This window comes from Lycorma delicatula, chromosome 1, assembly GCF_047948215.1.
Source record: "Lycorma delicatula isolate Av1 chromosome 1, ASM4794821v1, whole genome shotgun sequence".
NCBI classification, from domain to species: domain Eukaryota; kingdom Metazoa; phylum Arthropoda; class Insecta; order Hemiptera; family Fulgoridae; genus Lycorma; species Lycorma delicatula.
The window spans coordinates 235692872-235719181 of NC_134455.1; the positions used below are offsets into that span (position 1 = coordinate 235692872).

Consider the following 26310-nt stretch of genomic DNA (forward strand, 5'->3'; position numbering starts at 1 on the left):
CCTTAAAACGTTTTTTTGTTACTACCTTTTATAAAACCAACCTTTCTTGATAAAAGACAACTAAAGTAATTTAATTAAAAGGTGATGCAATGTTAAAAGGTGAACAACGTTCATATGTGATCAAGGGTTCAATGTCTACCAAGATAAATGTCATAAAGCACATCATAACTCACAAGATGTGTTTACGTTATATCACAAGCTATGGTATGTTAAATGATTCTTTCAAAATTTAACAAATAGAGGTATTTTCAAAAACGATAATAAAAATGCTGTTTATAATAACTGATTCCCAAGAGTATAATAATTCATAGATTGGTTCTATTCATATGCTTTTAAAAATCACATTAAATTTTTAGAAAAAAGAAAATTAAACGGAATTCCATGTAGTAAAAAAATGACAATGTAAATGCATTTGCTGATACTTCCAGATTTTTCACGAATCATTATTTTTTAATTTACAACGTCATTCGCTATGTATACATTGTTATTGCTTTTAAAAATTCAATTATTAGTAATACTTTGGTTCTGCGAACATCCCAACCCCATAGGGGAAGACACCACCTTGTGACGCTTCCGGTCAACACACATCCCCCCCCATTCCTAGCCCTGATGGGCTTTAACGGGAGCTGGTTCTACGAATAGCAGATAAGATAAATTGTTCCGTTGCACGTCGAGCCGCCCGGTGCTGCGATCTAGTGGGTGCTAGCGCTCACCGGCGAGTTAATCCGTACGAACATTCTACGTCAGAATCCCGCGCAGTGCAGTCGTGTTTTCATTTCAGTCCAAGGGAACTCATAGTTTCTTGATAATGTTCAAGTTCAATTATGACCAAACTGTCATACGTTATTAAGTATATTGTAATTATTGTAATTCAATCAAAATTTCAAGGGTGACAAGAAATTAAATATAACGATTCAAGAAGAACATAGCGTTGCTTCATTTCATCATTTACTATCTCATCAAAAATACAGTCCACACTTGCTCTAAATTCTACCAATAAATACTTAAAATATTTTTAAGTATATTCTCGTATATGACTAAATATAAAATATAATCGATATATTTTTTTAAGCGTATTTATTCAATGGGATTTTTAGTGGTAAATATATTAGTCGTCATGGATGAATGTATATGAAATACAGAAAGAATTTTTTCTGCTGGTCATCCTCTAATGAAAATGTGCAGCATTCTTACGGAGAGATAAACGAATCTTTGTTTCCTTTCTATGTAGGTGCAGAAATTAGATTTACCATTAAAGATATTTGCAGAGAGCTTCGACTAGAAACTGAAAGAAGTTCAGGACATATTCTTCTAATGAAAATAAAGAAAATAGTTCATATAAATATGAATAAGATAACCATTCATTTACTAACTTGCTAAAGATTTCGACTTGAATTCTGGTCCAGAATAAAATGAAGCCTAACTAAACGTTTGCTAAATTAAACGATAAATTTGGTGGATAATATGGTTTATCATCTGAAAAAGTTATAAAAACAGGTCACAGAACTCAATCTTTAATAATTCATAAGAAAATTGAATAAAAGCACATATAGTGTGAAAAAAAAAGTATTATTCTAAGTTAGACATAATAATTTCGTTAAATTACCCATAAACAAATACAATTTGTAGAGAATTTAATTTTGAAAAATCTATATAAATATCGTCAACTGAACATGAAAAAGAAATTAAAATATTTGAATCTTATTAAAACTAAAACAGATCTTATTTGAAAAATACTGTTTTATAATTATTGTAAAATTAATCTATAATTATATTAAACTGAAACATTTCAATATTAAAAATATTTATATTCCGCATAATTCGCATTGGATTCCGGAGAGCATGAATTGAAGATTAGTCTATACAAAGATTTCCTTATAAAACTCTTTGCAGCCTCATACTCTTCATAGCATGACACAAAATAACCGTTCCTTAAGGTAACCGTGACCATCAAAAATCAAAAAAATATTGAGACTTTTGAATTTTTCGCCATGTGATTATACATTTAATTCTGTATAATTCCATGTAAATATTTTGCTCATACGATAAAAAATAGAGATTATGAGATATATTTTTGTAAAGTGTGTTTAGACCTGAAATCCGTTTGTTTCAAGCTCGAAATTTTTCTAGTATTTTTCTACACAACACTGCAAGAAATTTAGTACCAAACTTTTATTTTTTATACACCGTAGTTTTTTACATTTGCATAGATCTACATTGCTGTTTACAAAAGGTTATGTTGTAAATTCCTGTTCTGTTTTCGTTTCGTGGCAAGTTTGTAGTCACTGATATTGCTGTGGTGTATCGTAAAGTTTTATGCAACAAGTGTTTGTACAAAATACCGAGATCCGGAAGACTTACAAAATAAAGTAAGTTTAGAAGAAACCAGTTCATCAAAAAAAGTGTTCCTGTAAAAGAACTACTGTTAATCGAATCAGCTGCCAATAGATGTAAATAGGCCTAGTAGTTTTATCTAAATTCAGTTTAGATTGTTACAGAAGTTTTAAAGCATTAGGTGATGGGTATTGAATATTTGATGTTAATTTATTGAGTAAGTTTTTAAAAACATTTGTTGTAAGTATTGGTTGTGAAAATGACTATGTAAATTTGACTTATTCTGATAAGAAAGGAGTTGGTTTGGCCAAAAGTATTTTATTATTTTGTGATAAGTTTAATAATCAATTGTATTTATGAATTCAGATTAAACAAACAGTGGTAAATATTATATAAACTTGCGTTTTGTGTGTGCTATAAGATCTATTTGCAAGGTACCGAATCCTTGTAAGGTATTTTGTTCCCTCATGGACTTATCCTCACCTCCGACAAAACTTCATGCTTGCACAAAATTGTAACTAATTGGGAGTGCTGTTAAGTGTTGTGCAGACGAGAGTATGATAGGAGCCACTAGGAAGCTGTATCTGCAAGCAATAACTCAAGAAATCTAAGCGTGGCTCTGGGCGGCTCGTGGCCGAAGAGAGGTCACTCTTCACTCAAATGATTTGAGAGTGTAACTAGTTTTGATACTAGTAAAATTCTTGATGTTACTGTAATGAATAAATACTGTCAAGAATGTGTAACTCAGAATGCACAGGAACATAACTGCTTTAAAAATTATGAAGGGACTAGTAGAGTCATGGAGGTTGTTGGAGCTGTTGAAGTTTTTAGGAGTACGTAAAGAAATGTAATGTATGTTGAGTATCTGGAAGTCGGGGATAGTAAGGGTTTCCAAAAAGTAGTAGAAGATATCCCTTATGGGAATGATGTAATCAAAGAAAAACTTGATGTGTCGAGTACATACAACATACAAAAGCGTATTGGCTCTTGGCTGCGCAAATTAAGAAAAAACATGAAAGGGTAGCGTCTGGCAGATGGAAACCCCAAGAACAGGCTTACCTTTTCTAAAATAGATAAAATTCAGTCAACCTATCAGGGAGGGTGACACGATTGAGGAAATGAGAAAGAATATTTGGAGATCATATTTCCATGAGAAGTCGACTGACATTTCTTATGTCCCAAGGACGCCAACTCATGGTGCAAGTATAACAAAGCAGTTGCTTTAGGTGAAATATATAAGCATAAAACACCACGCTGTATGGCCATTTCTGAAAAAAATTAAGCTAATTTATAATGACCTGTCAGAACCAGAGTTGCTAAAGAAATGATTACACCACCGTACACAAAATCTAAATGAGAGTTTTAATCCTATAATGTGATCAAGAATTCCAAACACTGTTTTTTTAGGTTAGATTCTTTTAATATAGAGGTTTATGATTCAGTGAGGGATTTTGTGGACAACTAAACGTTCTACGAAAATAAAATCTCAAATATAGTCCAAAAACTTTAATTTCGGTGCTATGGAGTCTAGATGCGGCACGAGTGATAAAAGCTGAAGTTTCAATGTTGGTGCCTATAAAGATAAAAAGAATAGTAAGGAGAACACAGAAATAAAAAAGAAGAGTTAAAAGATGCAGAGTTGGATCCAGATTATGGCTCAGATCGTTTTTAACGAAATAAATACTTTTATTACTTTTAAACTGTTTACCAGAAATGTTATTTTTTCAATTAAGATCCTTTTTCCAAAAGCTATCAAAGCTAAGAAGTTGAAATTTTTACAGGACTTTACAGAGGCTATTTTACTTGTCTCGTACCAAATTCATAAATATATCTTCATTAATAAAAGTTAAAAATTATTTTTCAATTAACAAATTAAAATTTTCATAGAACAAAAGGTTTTAAATCTGTAAATATTTCTCCAAACTTAGTAAATTTGGTAAGAGATTGGTATAAACCTATATAGATTCAGTGTAAAAATTCCAGGGCAGGGAAATCGGTCTAAACGATTAGGGACCGAAAAGGAACATAAACACAGCCAATTTAACATTACAGGCATAGAAGGTCACGCTTACCTTAAGATGAAAGATTATTTGTTCTATTTATTATCTCAACTACAGTAAAAGACAGAGAAGGAAACAACCAGCAAGCAGTTCCACAACTTTAGCAGAGTTAAAATTCTATTTCAAATTAAGAATAATTTTAAATGTTTGATTAATATGTATACATGTTTTTAACTGCCTGAAAATATTAAATCTAAAATCAAATGATTCTATTTCTGAGGGCCTACACGGGGGCATTACAAACGTTAATTAGGTTTTACTTTGGTTACTTTTTTCTTCTAAGCTGTAAAATTTACATTCTATTACTTATTTGATATTAATATAAATACAGAGTCTGCTTTTGAAGAACGAGTGCATGTTTAATGCATACTCCGTATTAAATTTCTACACAAATTAAGTTAATAAATTATTGCAGCAATAAAGCGTCAATCTTATACGGTTTAATTAAATCAATTTTAACGGTTGTTTGTAGATAGTAGAAGAGAATTAAATTACAGCATTCATGCATGAAGCTGCTCCTGCCCTTTTAAACCACATAAAAATATAAACTGAAATAATACTAGTTGTTAACTTCAAAGTTTATAAAAAAAGTGTTTTTTTTTTAACTATGGTATAATGCTATACTTTTTGTCGTACTGAAGTCCGTGTTCTATTATCAACAGCGTATATAAAGGTAAAATTTTTAATTAAATTATCCCTTAATAAAAGTACTTGTTTATATTTTATAATATATAAATTAAAGTTAAAATAGGAAGTACACATTAGTTAACATAAGCTAAATGAGATGCCGGCCTCCGTGGCGCGAGTGGTAGCGTCTCGGCCTTTCATCCAATTCATTTGGCATTTCATCCTAGAGGTCCCGGATTCGAATCCCGGTCAGCCATCGCATTTTCACACACGCTGCAAATCATTCATCTCATTCTCTGACGCAATACCTAACAGTGGCAATACCTGAGGTTAAACAAAACAAAAAAAAGTTAAATGAGACGTCGTTTCTGAATAACTTGAATCGGTTGTGTCGAAATTCGCAGGTTGCTTGGTTCTTAAAAATTACTGAAATTTTGGTTATTCATCATTTTAAGAATATGTTAAGACATCCTCGTTGTTCTATAATCTTTTTGTGATATTTAATTTTCATAACCATTTAAAAAACTCTGGTTTATATATTTTTTTAAACTGATAATTTTCCAACCGTATTTTTATCCTGTTTACGACCGAGATAGAAGTATAAATAACTGGCTGTGGTTCAAATTTTGTCTTTTTTTTTATAACAATATTAGGATTCAGGAAACTATATTAACAAAAAATAGAACTCGTATGTTTTTTAACCGTGGTGCTCTGCACAAAAAATTACTAATGGGTCACGAATATTTTATAATATTTAAAAATATCTTTTCGATATTGTTCAAATCAGCATCAATTCAGTGTCACTCAACGGACTGAAAGAAAAATTTTTAAAACCAAATTCATAAATATTTTTAAAATGTTTTCGGAAAATTAATATTCTCTGAAATTTTAATTTTTTTAGTTTACATGGCCAAGCTATTATTTTTTTTAGCTCTAATTTCAAAATGTTTTTTAAAATAATTTAATTTATCCAATTAGAATTTATTTATAATTTCATTTTTATTCTTTATTTAGTTATTTTTTCTTTATTTAAATAGTTTATGAAAAATATCTTCCAATTAGTTTGATTTAATGAAATGCGATTGTAAATTTTTTAAATTATTTATTTTTACTAAATAATATTCCAATTCATGAAATTCTACAAAACATCAGGATAATGGCCCTATTATGTATATCATTAAGAAAGAGTTTTGCATGACACCACGATTGAAAACTTTTAAACAACTTTGGTTTTGTTAATTTACTGTACTACGTACTGCTAAGTTTAATCATTTATATAACGTATAAACTCAGAAAAATTATTTTGTTGTTAAATTTCCCAGACATGCATATCTCAGCTAACTGCATTCAAATATGCTAAATACCTTTCTAACTCAACTGGGTAAAAGTACATCCATTAACCTACTGTCCGGACGCACCCAAAGCTATTGCAGCCTAATATCTAAAAGCTTAATACTGAATTTTTGTCTGCTCGACTAACTGCCATTCTATCATCCTTCTTTTTTTATTTATATTGTTTTCTTTTTCCAATTTATTTTTTAAATGCACGTTCCAATATTCAATACAAAATGCCTTCCCCGTTTTGTGCAAGCTTGCGTTTCATGTAAATAAATGTGTTCGAGAATGGAAGTACTGAGATGTTAAATACCTATCAGGTGTTTGATGTTAGATGAAATAAATGTAAAGTTTCTTATCTTTTAGTTTTGTGAAAATTAAATATTTATTATGTCTATGTATATTCCCTTTGAAATGTATGATCACAAGAAACTTCTTCAAAAAGTACAACAAAGACAATTTAGTACTTTATCTATCTTTCTTCTAACCACTTTTCTCAAAAAGTAGTCAGAGTTTTGATAATACAAAATTGGACTGTCAAACTTTTGTTGGCTTCCATAAATATGAATCATATAGATGCTTAGTAAACAAAAAAAAAATTGTTGAATCATACAGATACTTAGTAAATAAAAAATGTTTGCTATGCGGTTAAATGTGCTACTTTTTTCTAAAAAGAAAAAATCCTAATTTCTAAAAACTAGCAATATTCGCCTCTATGGAACCAGACCAAAGAACTGTTTTCGTAAAAGCATACTTATAAGTAAGAGATCACAACATTTGAATTAAGAGATAAGATAAATATTACGCCTCAGTGGCCAATTTTAATAAATTATTGAGGAATTTAAATATTTTCACGCCGATAATAAAATTCAAAAACATGCAGATTAGATAACCGATATTATTCTGTAAATTAGATTTTAAATGATCTTAATTATGTATATATATATATATATATATATATATATATATATATATATATATATATATAGCTATTTACACTAAGTAATTAAGGGCTGACCCCCAGTTACGACAGTATTTTTGCTTTACAATGAGTAAAGAATTTTGAAACTTGTCTAATACTAAAATATTCTTTCTTATAACCACTTCTATTCTTGTCAGCATTATTTTTAATATAAATATGTTTTCTTCTATCCTGGTCTAATCAAGATTTTACTAGATTTCCTTTCATCCATCCAGAAAAATGGTAGGTAGATTTGTACCCTTTTATGTTCGTTGAGTACTAGCTTACTTATATACTAAAATAAGTAATATATATTATGTATTAAGTACCAGTCAGATTGACATAAATATTTATTTATTTACTGAATTTAGTAATTTTTAATATTACGACGTGAAAAATTGTTATTATCTTATTCTAATGATACATTTTTAATGCATTATTATTTCTAATATTGCACTTCATATAGCAATATTTATTTTAAGTGGTTTGAGAAAATGTAATCATTCAAAGCTCTGTGTCACTCTCCCCCTCTCGCTAATTTTAACAGTGAAATGAGAAAGCGATCGCTGGTTATGGTATCATAAAGTAAATAACATGTTATTCTATCATTAAAATTTATCTGCTCTCACTTCACGTATAAGCCTTTCACCCAATTTTTACAAAACTTGTTAAAAGGATATTACTATCTTTTTTAAACTTTTTATTGTGATTTAACAGAAACATTAGACGGAGAGGGTATTCCTTGTTCCTCTTCTTTTGGACTCAAGGAATGACCCAGGCAAAGCCAGGTATATTCTAACATAGAAACATAAATGGATCAATACCGAGCATTAGCAAACGTACTCAAATTTACTAATAGACCCTGTAAATTCCTCAATGTCCAGTAATATCACAATTATTATTGCGATTTTAGTACATGTAATATAATTTCCAATATTTATATTTATAGAGAATCAAAATTTAATCTAATCTGGTCAACCAATTAGTTTTTTTGCAAACAATATATATATATATATATATATATATATATATATAAGAAGTTATACAATCCTTTATTAAAAGTGTTTAGACTGCAAAAATTATTCACCAAATACAAAAAAATTCAATAATGATAATTTAAGTAAGTATAATGATGAATAAAAGAGAAAAATTAAACGAAGGGTAAAATTGCCTTTAAAATTGAAATAACATTTTGTATTAAAAGCAAAAAGCTTGCCTCTTTAGGTAGAAGGCAAGAATGCATTTAAAAAACAAGTTACGTTACGAAAAGCTTACGACTCACTTTTCTATAAAAGTTTGGAACTTAAAAGTATTAAATAATATTGCTAAACTATGTTTGTCTGGCAACAATAATAATAAAGTGCATTATTTGATTATTCAACTGAACTGAAACTCAAAACTCATTTTCAACTGTATGAATCAACTGTAGAATTTTCTATTCTACATGTTTTTTCCATAAGAAAATATGATTATATTATACTTACATTTAAGCATAAACAAATAAACAAATTACATTTTAAGTATCACTGTTTCAGATTTCAGTTATTGTATTTTTTTTATTTAATACTGATACGTTACGATAAAAGAGTTAACTTAAGTCAGTGTTTCATTTGCAATAATTTTACACTTTTGGAGAGTTCTTTTCAAAGAACATTTGGAATAAATGTATTTTTCTTATACAAATATAAGTAAATAGTACAAATAAATTTCTAATATAAATAGAACAAAATAAGTAGTGTAATTTATAAAAGAAAATTCATAGTGCAGCAAATTAATTATGAAATAAATATTGCAAGTAACAAATTCGGTCCAATTTATTTAATTATGTGTAGTTCTGAAGATTCACTTGATCATGGGACATTTAACATGTACCACCACGAGTAATATAGGAATAATATTCGCTATGTAGCCAGTCCCTGCGGTGAACAGAACAAAAGTGTCAATCACTTGCAACACTAATTATCTCCTTTTTTTTTGGGGGGGGGGGGTTCGTAAAATGATTTCCATACGGAACTTTATATTTGGCTCAGTGAAGAAAGCAATAAGGAAACTACTTCATTCCCACTTTTCATTTGTAACCTGGCTTGAAATTCTTTTTATTCTTAATATGGCTATGTCGTTTTTGGAAGTGACTTGTAAGTAACTCATTTTGATAAACTTTACTTGTTAGGCACTCAACATACTTAACATACATACCGATCGATACTGGTCATATGTTGACGAACAGAAATCAAGTAAACCTGGATAGGTTAATGATTTTTTAATACGTCCTTTATTACGTAATGTTGGATTAAATAAAAAAATTATTGTATTTCTTTTTCCTACTTTCCCTAAACTATACTCAAAATTTTAATTGTGTAATACAAAAAATAGGTATTCTCACAGAAAACATGTCTAAATAATGCCTGTTGAATAAGAGAGTTCTTTCTTGCTATCATTAACGTTAAATATTAATAGTCTGGGACAGTATGTAAAGAAACGAATTAATGTACCTCTTTCTATTGAAACAGTAATACAGATTTTTACCATCTCTAGTCGTCAGACGAATATCATCAGTTAATAGTGTAACATGTAGAACTATAAAAAAAACAAAGTTGGTCTTTATTTAAGTGAAAGGGTTTTTTTGAAGTTAACTCACAATAGTTGAGGTGCAGAGCCTTGATATGATGGATAGACGACGATGGACGGCCCGAGAGCATCCGACTCCGGATTTTTGCGACGGCACCAAAGTTTGTAAACCAAGACTGCTCCTACCAAGACTAATAATGTAGAAACAGCAACGACAGTAGAAATAACAGCATCTGAAACAGTTCGTAGATGGTTAAATTTGCTAAAATCCTTTCTTTTTTTTTAATTCTGTATTTATAGTAATTATTTTATTGTATTCTAGGAAAAAGTTTTGAAACAACTGTATTAAGTCGTTTTTATATATATAGTTTTATATCAACTCCAAAAATAGTGTTTTAAAATCCTGCTTTAAAAGAACATTAAATCTGTTTTAAATATTAACGAGGTATGGTCAAAAATTATCCGAACATATTTTTTTATTGCTGTATCTATTTGTAGTCCGGAAAAGAGATCGTCTTGAAAAGTGACTTTGACCCGTTCTGCTTCACTATAATCATCAATATGTTACATTACATTACATCAGTAGTCATTATAGAACTTGGTATACTTGGAGTACATATACTTGGGTATAATTGAAGATATCCAGGAAATTTGCTACCTATGACAGGGAGGCTATTGCAAAAGCTGAGAGGGCCATGATTGCTCTAAAAAAACTGATGCCGACAAAGTCTGGACCCAGAGCTGGTGAAAGGAAGCTTATTTTATCAGTAGCTACATCTGAACTGTTATATGCGGTCCCGACCTGGAGGCCAGTTTGAGAAACTAAGAGGAGCTGTAGACAGGAGCTGTATTCCAGCGTAGACTGGCGATCGGGTCAGCTATGGCATACCAAACGGTATCCGGGGAAGCGGTCGGGGTAATAGCCGGTGTTGCTCTGATCAGCCTCAGAATTAATTTGATTTCCAGAATTCACGATGGGGTTTCCAAGAAACAGGCAAACCAAAAATACTGCTGGAAGAATGGCAGGCGTCCTGGGAAGCCACAACTAAAGGAGCGTGGACCTGGCGTCTCATTCCCAGACCTGAACCCTGGGTCAGAAAGGGGTGTGTGAGAGGTGTCATATTTCCTTACCAGTTCCTTTCGGGCCACGGGGGATTTGGGGTACACCTAAACAGGTTCAAAAAAAGATCCTCACCTGACTGTATATATTGCGGAAGGTACTCCGAACATGTGTTCTTTGTTTGTGACAGTTGGAATGCTTTTAGGGTCTCGCCTGAACAAGTCAGATTTTTTTGCTGAAAAATGTGATAAAATTTATGTTGAAAGAAACTAGACAATGGGAACTGGTATCAAGTGTGTTAGCAAATATTCTCAGTACGAAGGAAATAGAAGAGAGAATTGGAATGCTCAATGACTGAGCTGGGTACTGGGTAGGATTTCTACAGTGCCGCCAACGGAATGATAATTTCTGGGAAATGTCCTCTGAGAGAGGCAAAAGAACACGACCGGAGGACGAAGGGGTGTGAAGGACAGAACCCAGCTGTGCTGTGTTACTGGTCCGTAGTTGAGTGGATCGGCGACGGTGATGACGCACGAGGACTCTGAATCCTCTGAGTCCGAAGGCTCCCGCCGGGGCTATGATAATGCTTCAATACCGGTCTAGCCCCGAACGGGAAGAGTTGCTGAGGGGGTTTAGGTTTAGTCGGTAGGGCGCACGAACACATACGTACTTTAACACCTTGCGGAACCTGTGGTGAGTCCGACACTGCCCCTTATGGGACATACGTAACTGGTATTACCCTCACAAAAAATCAGTCATTATAATAGTCGATTCTAGAACAATATGACGTAGAATAAGCAAAAACTTCTTTATTATTGAACACAATTAATATTTCTATTATTCATTTAAAGTTGACGATGTACAATTTAATAAAAAAAAATGGATTTTTAACGTATACTTTACCAGTTATTTCATATCATTTCCTATTACTGAAATTTTTAAACTCACTCTTTAATGAAAAAATAATTTATCGGGGTGTAATTTTTTCACGTTCACTTTTTTAAACAAAATTTTTCAAAACGTGTTATGTGAGGGGTGGTGAAATAGTGAAACAGGCTAATCACTTTCCGCAGAAAGTTATTCGTCCACACTGTTCTAAAATATTTAATTACATTTAAACTTATGTACAAATTCATCTGTGACATAATAATGGTTGCTTTTTATTATTACATCCTTTTTTTTATTTAACTTACCAAATTAAATTTATCGGTTACTTTAACTTCTATTTCTGATTTTCATTCCAAATCATTTCATTTTTGATTGAAATACTATTGTTTAGAATAATTCCAGAAACGCCAAACTGATATTTGTGTGATTCAGCGGAGATAACCTGCATTTGGATTTATCCGCGGAATCAGTTCTCTAAACAGTGGCTGTAAAAATAAAATTCCAACTAGGAGCTAAGATGCTAATTAGGTCTTCCTATACGAAATTCAAGTTCATAGACAATCATAAAAACACATGATCTTTATTTTAGTATTTTATTTTAATCAATGACCAATCCTGTACAATTTATTTCTTGCTCCATAACGATAAAGTTTCCATAATTTTCAATATTTAAAATATAAATCAGTTTACCATAAAATTATCTTTATGTATAATAATTAATCTTATTATTATTATTATTATAGATTCATGATAAGTAAAATGGCATTAGCATTTAAGAATTTTGACCTTCGCTGCTTGAGAGAAAAAATAATTAGTTAATTAGAAATAGTACTTAAATTTTCAATAATTTAATGCAACCGTTTCAAATAATCTTACTTGCAAAATAAAATCAACGAGAGATTAAGTCGAGTATCTGTTTGGGAATTAGAACAAATAAACAGTAATAGACTTTTATGTTCGGATTAATATTATTTCCATCCGAATAACCTCAATCGGGATAATGACTCAATGTGGATTTGTAATTCATATCCTGATGGGATAACAACACTCACTAATGCCTCTTTTATCTGAATTACTAATTGTTGTATTTGATAGTGGATTGTATTAGATGCTACAGTAAATTCCATGCTTATTGTTTTGTTAACTGTATTTACGTAATTAAATGCTTTGCTATAAATAATATTTTAGTTTTAAAGCTGCACTATTGGTTTTTATATGACTTAAATAGGATATTAGAAATACTTAATTTTAATTTTTATCCTTAGCTCTTCCTTTCACACTACAAAATACTGTTACTAAAATAAACAACTGAGAATTTCTATAAGAAATCAATTCACAGGTTGCCAAAAAAGTCAGAAACACTTAACTTTAATAGTATGAAAAATATGTGAATGATTTAATAGCAAAATCTGTATTTTCTTTAGTATTATATATTAAAATTTATAATTTTTTTCCCGAGCACAAATTTTTTATAATTTTAGCAATATTTAATGCCAATTATGATTTTTAGGGAGTTATTAGTAGTTAAAAAAAATTATAAAATTTTCGAATTTATCAGCACTTACAGGAAAAATTACTTCGAATTTCTTAAATTTTATATTTCAGTGACTATAAAAAAGTGTGAGTGTGTGTATGTGCGTGTGTTTGTGTTTGTGTTTGTAGAGGGGGTGCGTGTGTATTTTATTGGCTACTCACGTGTTTTATAATAGGTCAACAACATTTTAACGAATATTAAACATTACTACGCTTTACTGAAAACGTTGATAAATTTTCTGACTCTTTTTTGCAAACACAATGTAAGCCGTCATGAAAAGTAATTAATGTCCGTTTTTTTAGTATTCGTATATAATAGTATTTATGCATAGCTAAATGTTGTTTATAAGCAGAGCTAGTCAGAGGAATAAAAATAAATTGAAAACGGATAGTAAATAAGTTAAATGTTATAATTATACAAATATTTGTAATGTATCAATCAGTTAATCAATGCTTTATAATTGGACAACATCATAAAAATCAGTTAGTGTGTTAGTATCGATTATTAAGCACGAACCATTACATCTCTCTTGCTCCGACCGAACAGGATTACTGCTAACATCCACACGTGTACGGTTACATTTATTCAAAAAATCGATTGTGGAATGCTAATATTATTTCACTGTCTTGCATAATACCATCAATCGACTCACTCAAATTAAAGTCTGCACTATTCAATGTAAAATTAAGTTTACACTTATATTTATATATTACATTTAAACCCTATAATTTAGGATCTGATTTTAAGATCTGATGGAAAAGAATTTTTTATCAACCCTTACCATTTCTGTTCAATTAATCATAATGTCATTGGTTTTAACATCAATTCGCATAATTGATTGCAACGTGGTTATGAAATATGTGATACAGATATGAATAAGTAGAATGTGGATGCATCTTAATAAATTATCAGTGTAGGATTAACCACAGTATCAGCCATGTAATGGCATCAAATGATGCCATGTAATGAATCGAGATTTACACTAAAAGGTAACAAAACTAAAAAATTATTGTTAAATCTATGTTTTTGTTAAAGAACATTAAATGTATGATGAATACAATCCAAGTATATATATATATATATTCAAAAAAATATAATTCAAATTAATCCACCCAAATACAGATACAAGACAACTCTTACCTTATTGTATATTTATAATTTTTCACGAAAGTACTTTCACGGAATCAGTTGTGTGATACTTATGAGTATATAACTTTATATACTTTATATGACTATATATACTTTATGAATATATAAAGTCATTAAATTAAATTAAATAAAAAATATATATATATATATATATATATATATGTGTGTGTGTGTGTGTGTGTGTGCGCGCAGCATGTATAGCCAGCTCATTCATTTTTTAAATACTTCGGTACGATGTAATCATAATTTAGTACAATTATTATTATCAGATATGTAAAAAAGCGTCTACTCTTGTACATCCATCACAGCCGCACCATTTTATTCATGATAAATCGCGTTGGTCGTGTTATGTAGACCCACCAGAATATGGTTCATTGTAAAGCACAAATTCTATTTTTAGATTTTTAAAACAGAGTCTGCATACCAATTCCATCGAAATTATATTCTTTCCGATAGTCAGTGAACAAAGATTTTTGAGAACAAACAGCAACACCAAGTAATCATGGTATGATAGCTCCATACGTAAACTTTATCCTAAATTGTAAAGCTATCATTTAACTTCTTTTATTGCCTGATAAGACATATAAGACAGGTTTCTTCTTTCTTTTTAACACATGTAGTAGTTAAAAATCTCTTAAGTTGTCTCTTTGAGTTGACATTAATACCCTATATATTTTATTTTGTGTTGCAATATTTTTTTGCATAAAAATATTTTGCATTTATATCAAACGTATCTCCATTTTCTGAACACAATGATCAGACTGCAGCATAATTCCAACTTCTTATAGTTAGTTGAGACCAGTTACACTTACATTTTCTCTGTTTAAAAATAACCAAAATAACTCTGTTGTTGTTGTTACAATTGTTACAACCAAAACAACTTTATTTGCTAACCATATAACATATGGTTCAATTAATCTCCATGGAATTTAGAACTTTAATCCATCAAGGACAATATTAGATTTTTAACAAGATTTCACTGATGGATTTTTCGTATGTAGTAAATTTAATTGAAGACATACATGAGGTTCCAAAACCACTTGAAGAGATTGAAGCTTTCAATTAGTCACTTAGTGCCTGATCTTGACCATGATTTGGTAGATTATATGATACTTTGTAGGTAGATAATCAAGGTAATAAACACACCATATTGTAAGGAGTACGTAATTTTTACTGAATTATTTTTAACCATCTCTGGCATCGTTCTTACTTCTTAAATAATGGCTGCTGCGCTTCTCAGTTATGATCATACCACCTAATTCCATATCTCCTTTTTATCCTGAGGAGTAAATGTTTCTAAGTTACATTTTATTCAGTAGGTTCTTGTGTTCTATTTAATTTTTAGTGGTTTTTTGGCCTAAGGCTCTCTTGTGTCAGCAACTATTGTTTAGAACTGGAAAAAATATGAAACGTCAGTTATCTATCCAAACGTTCTCCGGGACGTTTTTGGTATCAAACCTTTTTCTACCTGCAGAAAATCTCTGCAGATTCTTGAGACATAAGACGATTCCTGAAATGGGAAGTACTCCATCATATGGGAAGTCCAGTTTATCGGATTGTTTTAATTAACAGCTCTTAATATATTCTAAAAAACTGTCTAATTAAGAAAATTATTATTACAAAATTTCTTTATACATCTCCTTCAGTACCGTTAGGTCTAGTAATTTAACTTTTAAGTTTTAGCAGTTCTTCATTTTATCCATTTTAAATTACTAGACAATTTTTCGCTCAATCTTCATTAACACCAGAATATCTTCTTTGGTGATGGATAGTCTCGTAACTCAAATTAACAAAATTTCAACTCAAATTAATTACATTTATCAAACAATGTAGGCATCTGTTTTCCATCACTTCAATTGTTCTTCCTAAAATGAATGTTTCTGTAAAATATATCGTCAATATTTATTTTATTTTTATTTTATTTACAATTTAAAACTTACATGGTCATCCATCAGACCTAAGTCTGTCGACAGATATACTAAAGAGTATTATTACATTATTAAGTGGTTAATGTAATAACCAATTTTATGTAACAACTAAAGATATTATTAGTTTTATAATACTTATAATAGTAGTACAATTATAAAAATTAATTTTACAAAATTAGACTAAATATTTAAAAACTAATGAACAAATTATTTCTTTAATAATTGTAATGTATTAGATTTAGTAACTAAAATTATATTCAAGAAACAAAACTATACTTAATTACAACAACGAATTACACAATTAATATCTTGTTGCAACAATTACATAAAGAAAATAAATAACTAAGCTTTAACCATTCAACAATACATTATTTATTGATTTACAATAATTATCAACATTAAAATAATAACTATAATCATGTTATAATTATCTGGACTGCCAGTATAAATCCAACATGAATCCTGTTAGTACCTATTACGTTATAAGTAATGCCCACTCAATGAGAAGTTTTTTTAAATCATTTTTTTTTTTTTTTACATTATTGAGGTGATTCGGTAAAGAATTAAGTAATGCAGGAACAACGTACTTCTTTAATCGTTTACCGTAAGTATTATTATATCTATCTGTGATAAAGCTCATTGCTCTCAAATTGTATCCACTTTCTATATTTACCCTGTATTCACTGTTGTAAAAGTTCTTAAAAATAATTAAGAATTTAAATAGACCTCTAACTGACAGAAACCTTGTAAGATTATTTAAATTAGTGTCATAATTGTTATCAGAATCATAAAGAGCAATATCTTTGAGGACCCTATTTTGTATTAAATTTATTTTATTTATGAGATAGTCTGCGGCTGATCCCCATGTTGTCAAGCCGTATCGAATAACAGATTCAAACAAGGATGAATAGAGTAAGCGTTTACAGTGAATTGGTAATAGGGGTGAGATGTGGTGAAATTTCATAGCAACCACTCTTAAATTTTTACATATATGTTTTATATGGTGATCCCATCTAAAAAAAGAGTCAAAATGTACACCCAAATATTTGTATTTGTCAGCATTCTGGAGATGTTCACAATTACAATTTATGTGGTAATTTTTTATACAGTCACATGTATGACAAATAATTTTTATTGGTCTTTGGGATTGAAGATAAGGAGATCTTGCATGTAAAACAGTAGTTTTTTTAGCGTTAATAATTAGGCCTTTGTCATGAAGCCACTTTAATAGATTATTAAAATCTTCTTGCATTAAAAACTCTGCTTCTTCCAATCGCTTATGTCCAAATGCTAAAACACTATCATCAGCGTATTGCAACAGACATGAATTAGAGATCGCGCTAGACATATCATTAACGTACAGATTAAAAAGTGTTGGGCCCAAGATAGACCCTTGAGGCACGCCACTATCCGTTTCATATCTATCACTATATTTATCTTTAATTTTAACAATAAGTTTTCTGTTACTTAAATAGTTTTGTAGCATATTATTAAAAGGGCCATTAAACCCTAGCTTATTTAGGGCATCTAAAAGTTTATGATGGTCTAACGTATCAAAAGCTTTACGAAAATCTAAAAAAAGTAAGATTACATGGTTACATTTATTTAAGTTAATATTGACAAAATCAGATAAATCATTTATAGCATCGTTAGTCCCAATCCCCTTTCTGAAACCATATTGAGTTTCACTGATTAATTTGTTATCATCAAGGTATTTAGTAATATGCATAGAGACATACCGTTCAAAAACTTTTTCGATACATGACAGTATAGAAATTGGCCGATAATTATTTAAGTCTTTAAAAAAACCAGCTTTATAGATAGGTCTAACAATAGACATCTTCAGTAGATCAGGAACCCTCCTTGATTTAATTATATTGTTTACTATAATTGAAATTAAAGGGCTGACTTTATTAACGACATATTTCAAATCTTTGATTCGTATGCCATCTACACCTGGCGATTTTTTATCATTCATAGATGAAATTATATTTTCTATTTGTTTAGGAGAACTTAAAGGTAAATGAAAAGACACAAGCTGCATGCAATTGCCACCCGTGAATTTCAAGAACTTATGTATACAATTATGTTTAATATCATCTACTGAAGTTACAAAGTGTTTACCGATAATGTCTGCAGCGACCTTACCCGCGTTATTAGATGTACCGCTTACATATTTAATTATAGTATCGTCTAAGTTACGCTTAGAGGGTAACCCCATCAAAGAGTGAAGTAGTTTCCAGTTACCCTTAATATCATTCTTTTGAAAATTTTTAAATTTATCATTAAAATACTTCTCCTTCGCTTTTCGTATTTCAATATTAATTTTATTTCTATATAATATGTAATCTTTTCGAATTTCCAGGTTAGCTGGTGCTTTTTTCCATTTTTTGAACAGTTTGTCTCTATACTTTATTTTATTTAGAATGTCATCCGTCATCCATGGTTTTTTTCTATTTTGAATTTTAATCCTATCAGTATTTCTGCGAACTAAAGAACTGTTATACACAGAATTAATTATATCAACGAATTTCTCATATGCAGATGGATTATTATCCATCTTATTACCTAAGGTGTCATAATTTATGCTATCTAACTTATATCTAATTAAGGCATTATCTAAGTAAAATGAACCAAGACTGTCATCCATCGATCGTCGGGATGAATTCTTGTACAACAGATCTGCTATTGTCACATAGTGATCAGAAATTTTAGTTTCAATTACTCCAGAAAAAACGTAATCAGGAAAGCCTCTAATAAAAATGTGATCTATACAAGATCTAACAATTACCCCATCTCTTATTTCCTCCCTCGTTATATCAGATATGCAACACATGAATCCCGTTGTATGTAATAAGGTTTGATAGTAACTAACTACAGTATTTTCCTTAGTAAGATCAATGTTCATATCTCCCATTAAGACCGCATTATTATTATTACAATTATGAAGAATATTTTCAAGATCATGTAAAAATTCATGAACATTTAAATCTGGCGGTATTTACCCATATATTGATAATTTCATTCTTAGTGTGACTTGTTAAATGAATAAAAGTGTTAATTGATATTAAATGATCATCCATCTCTTCACGCCACTTTGAAAAGGTACAGAAAACAATAAAATTCATTGGATCTGTAGAGTTTACGTTTATTCAGTTATAACTTTGTTGCTAACTTCTCCATGTATGCATTCAACTGAAAACGTTCATTTTAATTTTCTTCGCAAGCAGTTCAATTCTTTATAGTTGTTCCATTAAAATCATTTATCAAACCACTTACATAATTCCATTCATTTGTTTTGACTCCAGGGTGTCATTCATTTAACTGATATAATAAGGCTTATTTCATACTATCTCGATTCTACAACTGATATCTTCATAAAAATACGAAATGGTTAAATTAAAATAAACTGTGGGTAAAACATGTAAGCAGAATATGACTTTAGGTTTTTTTTAACTTTAATTGATACACAACCAGAAAGGTTTTTATCACCCAGCAACCAAAGGAAAATGCATACCGGCGTGCGATTAAATAAGTCTTACGGTAATTTTTATTAATACTATAAAATAAGCTAGTAAAATTTTCAATAAAATTAAACAGACGTTTACTTTATTTATTTATATCTTATTAGTGACAACTATTAGTAAAATTATTACACTGTATTTATATGTAGCAAATTTTAGTATATAGAAGAAATAGAATAAAATTTTAAACTGTCAGTTTGGGTATTTTTGAATTTCTTTCAATGTTTGACTCTGGTCAGACACCTTTCTTCATATTTTTTATTAGTCTTTGTAACCTTCACAAAAGTAGAAATTATCAATGACAAATGCTGCATTAAGTTGTCACTTAATCGTATAAAAAGAGTAACTGTATTCTGTTAGTAATTTAATATCTCCGATTTAATTGTTTTTCTGCTAAGATTACCCGAAGTTTCCAGGCAGTGAAATTGTGTTGTTTGAATATACCTTTTAAGTAATACTAAAACTGGTTTTATCAGTTACCATTAAAGTATTTGAATTAATTTCATAATAATGTTCATCAATGCTTATGAATTTTGAATTATTACGTAGCACAGCATCGTTTGTTGTAGTCGTCCCACGTACACTTCTGTGGTGAAATACATCGTAAATCATGTTCTAACCTCAAAAAGTAATCTACCTTTTATTATTTTGTTTTGCTTTTTTCAACTTTTAATTATTATGTTTTTTAGCTAAATTTTTCTAATAATATTACGCATTTCTCGATAATTCTAAGTTAAATAATCTTCAACGACTTCACCTTCATAACCGTCATAATTCACCGTCATAACCTTCAAAACGACTTTTTTCTAAAGTAAACAAAAATCAATATTAACTTTATAATTATAAGCAGTAATGAAAAATTGTTACAGGTAAAAATAATTAATTTAAAAGAAGATGGAAAGACGATAAATACTGGTACACTTACAACTCCATTCACTTCACCTAATCATGGTTTATTAACTGACCAAGTTTATGTACCCTGTTCGTGACAGGCGGATGACGTCAAAGAAAAGGGAGAATAAAAACAAAGAAAATGATAAGGGGAGAAAATTATCTATTTTCTAAATGAATAAAATTCTTTTACTATCTGAAATGACGGTTTTATAACAAACAGATGTTCAATAATAACGTTACAAAACCCTAATGCAATAATTAAATAACAAAAAAAGATAATTAAAGTTATATGAGTCACAATTTTATGCGTGAAATCTTGTTAAATTTGTAATATTCTAATGTCAAATTTTCAAATAGATTATCACCTAATACACCGAAAGAGAAAAGAAAGGATTCATTAAATAGTTTATAAAATAACGTGAAAATCGTTCTTTTAATCTTACACACTCCAACTAGTGGCAATTATGGTAAGAATAGTAAGTAGTCTCGAAAAAGTTCAGCATAACCACCAGTGATTAGACTAGTGAAAGGATTAATTAAAATCTTTCGACAAAAGTTATTCAATTTAAATAAAAGAGAAAATATTTTTTTCATTTAACTATTCTTTTAATAATATTTATATTGAAAATAAATATTTGCAGTTTTCCATAGTTTCAACAAAAAAAATAACGTCAAAATTATTAATGGATGATGGATTATTTATTAAAGATTATTAATGGATTAATTGTCGCCAAAATTACTTTTTAACGGTGTATAATAGGAAGATAAATATAAAAAAATTCTCGCCATTTTTACCCGTCCTCAAGTAAAAATAATGACTTTTAGAAGAAGTTAAAAGATAATCGTTGTTTACTTCTTCATGAAAATTACTTAGATAGTTTTCAGATTAAAACCTTTTGAAGAAAACATTTACAAATTAGAAAAAGATCCATTTGGAGAAAATTTTGTCTTAGAAGTTTCATATTTCTGTAGTAAATTGTAACAAATTTTCTATAATGTATTTAGAAAATGTACGGATTTATTTACCTGTCATTTTTCATCGCTGTAACTTGTATTTTTTTTTTTTTGACTCTCCTCCCCTGGGCCGGTCCGACTGGTTGGTATTGCGCCACCCAGGGGAGTGCCTGTTGTACTCAAATGGGCCTTCCCACCTACCGGCTATATGTCCGGCATGGCAGGTAAGCCCACCGGTCAGTTCTTTTGAGTCTATTGATATGCCCATCTATATATATCGCTACGCCATACCATGATTGTCTTGACGTGACGATTGGGTCTTTTCTTTGATCTTTCCTATCAAGAAAACCCTTGGAGTCCCCAGTGGCTCATCGAAACTGGCACACCTCAGCATGCCAGTCCTCACCACTGGGGCTATCCGCCCTTCCCTATACTAAGATCAGAACCCCAATCTCCTCTCCTCCTCATTTTTCTGCGTTAATATTTCCTTAATAGCTGAATCAACCCTCTTCCAGGCATCTTCACTCTGCAACATGTGATTAATTAATCTGCCGTTACCATCAGATGATAGATCGATGTCTACTAATTCTTCTCTCCATTTATGGCAGTCAGTAAATGTGTGCTCAACATCATCTTTGCGATCGCAATACATACATTCCGTTGATGCACGTCTACCGATTCTGTGCAAGTAAAAATTAAAGTTGCCATGCCCTGTAAAGTATTGTGACAGGTGAAAATTCACTTCCCCATGCTTCCTATATATCCAGTTTTTAATATCGGGGATGAGTCTCTTTGTTCTACCTCCAGGGCCATTCTCATTCCACCTGTCCTGCCACTTTGCCATTAGCCGCTGCCTTGATTCGTGAATTCCAACTCCCTGGTCTCTTTCAACTCTTAAAAGTGCCAATAAATCAATCGGTGGGACTCCAGCGAGCACACACAAAGCCTCATAGGAGACCGTCCTATATGCAGAAATCACTCCAAGCAACAGTCTCCTATGGGTCCTGATCATACGTGCCAGGTTTTTCTTTACTTGCACTGAAATCCACCAAACCGGCACCCCGTAATGGACGATATATACCCCGTAGCATGGACGATATTACCGAAGACGCTATGACCATTCTCTTTGACGCCTTAGGCGCTCTTTGGTTCGTCATAATGATATTTAAAGATTTTATCATATTGTCAGCCCTGTTACAAACTTCGTTTATATGTTCGGTGAAGGAACCGTTCCTCTGAAAGGTAAAGCCTAGGTACTTCAGCTTATCAGTTTCTGCTATTAGTTCACCATTGATCCTGATATCCAGCCGATCAATGATCCTTCTTCCAGTGAAAGTGATAAATTTGCATTTATCAATGTTCAGCACTAAATTTTTATTACATAGCCAGTTTTCTATCATCTGTAATGCCAAATTGGCCTTATTTTGTACTTCCAGTGCATGTCTATCACTCGCAAGGATCACCAGGTCATCTGCATAGGCAATGATCTCGACTCCTGCAGGATAATCCAAATTCAGGATTCCGTCAAAAGTTAAAACCCATAATAACGGGCCCAAAACGGAGCCCTGGGGAACTCCACCGTGTATGTTGACTTCCAAATCTCCACTTTGCGTTGCAATTCTGCACGATCTGTCAGAGAGGTATCTCCTCACCTGTCTCCTAAGATATGGGCTTACGTTCTTAGCCAATAATGCACTGTGAATATGGCTCCATTTGATGGAGCCAAAAGCATTCTTAACGTCTAGGGAGACAAGTAACGGAATCCCTCTTGTTCTCCAAGTACCTCTTCTGACATCTGCTATCCAAGCAGTTACTTTCTTTGCTGCCAACACGGTGGAGCGTCCCTTCCAGAATCCGAATATATTGACGCTTATACCCACGCTGTAACTTGTATTGTTATCTAAAATATAAAAAAGCGCATAATTTTAGAAACGTTCTACCAAAATTTTGTGGTTTATAAAGATTATGTTGAATAGATTTTTAAAAACATCGACGGTAATATGATTTTAGAACTGGTACAGGTATTTTTACTTCTGTTTTTTACGGAATTCGTTTGGGAACCTTTTGGGAAACAGAGTCAGTCAAACAATTTGATTGACTGAAAGATAGCAAACTAATGTTACTATTTTTTGTCAGTTTACAGCCACATATGTTACAATCTTTTGTTTTACAAAGCATCGTAATCATAAAAAAACCATTCGGTATTAATTATTTTACTCAGTTTTGATAGCAGGTAAAAATTAATTAAATACTGAAAAAAAGAATATATCAATTATATATTACCAGACAGTTTCATTTAACAAGAATAACAATAAACAATAAAAATAAATAAATTATATTTAAGAGATCAAACTAATAAAACAATTAGTTAAAAGTGACTATGATTCCCGACCCCGTGGTAAAACCATAAAGTCTGTCCCTTTCATTCAGAGGTTGATCTAGCCAATCAGGCAATGCATTTTTCACTGTGGTTTTTCAGTGGTTAGAGACGATGGCACCTCCCAAGGCCATATTTAAGCTTAAATGCCGTCCGGCCTTGGGACGCAGGGAAAAAAGTAAAAAAAATTCAAACCATAACATAAAATCAGAAATGTTTACATATATAAGTATAAAGTTATATTTTTATTTATAAAAATATAAATAAGTGTATATATAACTCAAGGTATGATTTCCGAAAACTTAACGCCCAGTTAAACATACATATCAGTTGATTGAGAATATTTTCTGTATAAGGGCTGTCGTAATTGGCGCTGGATATCCTACCATCAATATGAAAGTGTTTGATGGATTAGTTCTTGATAAGAAAACTGATTAAACATCACGTTTTTTTTTATTTTTTATATTGATATTAAACATATATTGAATTAAACATACAGTATAATATTATAACAAAGTTTTATTAAAGTAGTTCTATTATGGTTTTAGTTTAATTAATATATTTTCTATGTAATTTGTATAATATACAATTATATGCCGCTAATCAGCTAAAAGTGAAGATATCCGTATGAATATGTCCATTAACTAAACAGTTTTGTTACTGGTATTGAAAAGAATAATATTATTTTGTAATATAACTAAGACCAACTACTCATTTTCAGAGGATGTACTCACCGTCAAGATGCAGTGTTTTAAGTGCAGCTAGCCCGGGCCGAGGTGATGGTTGGGAAGTTGTCACCGCCATTACGGTAACTTTTGTTTCAGAATTGTTATCATTACGATGAAAATGTCCTGTCCATTCTTCCCATAGATCAGGAGGATTTGTAGCTGCCAACTGAACAAAACAAACAGAAACGTCTATAAACAGTGGGCAGAGTAAATCTATTTATTTTTTTGCAGCCTTTTAAATTTATAGTAAGAAAAAAAAAATTAACCACATAAACTCCTTGCACGCCTATTAAATTACATATACCCATTTTTTGCTGCATTTCATTTAAACTTATTTCATTTGAAAGTGAGATACGATCCTCTAATTCTTAAATAAATTGGACAGTTACTCAATTGCTGAAAAATTAGTTTTTTATTAACATCAAATATATATACGATTATTAATTCAACAATCTTACACGAAATATTAGAATGGAAAAAATCCCTGTATTACTTGTATTACTAGATCAGTATTATTCGTACCTTCGTGAGTTGCTGATTAACAAAAGTTGAAGATTTCTGGTTAGTCGTATAAATAAAGGTTAGTAATAATTAAATTATTCCGTTTAGTGAACTCCTGTTTACTGGTTACAAATGCTAATTTTGACCTTACAGTGTAAAATATTCAGTTTTTATTACTGGATTATTAGGTGAATAATCAAATATGAAAAAGAAACAATAATACAACAAAGAAAAGATAATATAAAGAAATACATCTCAAAAATCGACAAGAATATGAATATGAAAAAGAAGAAAATGTTATGAACAAGGGAAAAATAAAAAGATTAAGAGAGGATGATGACTGTAAAGAAAGAAAATTTGAATATTAGAGAACGTGAACACAAATTAATATCAGAAGAATTATAACTAACCAAAGAGGGATTAAATGATGGCAACAATAAACAAATAAACGGAATGATGATCAACTCCGACGTAGGAAGAATATTGACCGGCAATATCAGAGGAGTAATGAACTGAAAGATAAGTATTTTTTACAATTTGTTAAAGATCGGGCATGTATGTTTCAGTGAATATGTTGTTCTTGTAAGGATCAGTGACTCTGTAGTTAACTTTAATGTAGATAAAACTGAACAGAAATTCGAGAATAATTAAATAAAATTAAACTAGAAAATTCAAAAATAATACGATTCTAAATTATAATTTTCAATTAATATTAAATAGTCAGATATCTCACCAAATCTATTACATATACATATATGTAATAATGCCTACTAAATTACATATACATATTTTTAAAAGTTCATAAAATTTTATTTCACTATCAACTTCTATTTTTTTTCTTTTTATTATTATATTGAACAATTATTAATTGTATAAAATATTTTACAA

The 26310-nt window shown here is 30.5% G+C and overlaps 1 protein-coding gene across 1 annotated transcript in view; it reads right to left on the reverse strand.

Annotated features, from left to right (window-relative positions):
- Positions 1-26310, reverse strand: part of LOC142318264 (synaptotagmin-15-like) — a 215954-nt gene that overhangs the window by 137516 nt on the left and 52128 nt on the right. The window contains exons 2-3 of the mRNA XM_075354830.1: positions 24928-25087; positions 9956-10118 (exon numbers count right to left, since the gene is read on the reverse strand). Of these exons, the coding sequence (XP_075210945.1) occupies positions 9956-10118; positions 24928-25087 (323 nt within the window). The remainder of the gene's footprint in view (positions 1-9955; positions 10119-24927; positions 25088-26310) is intronic.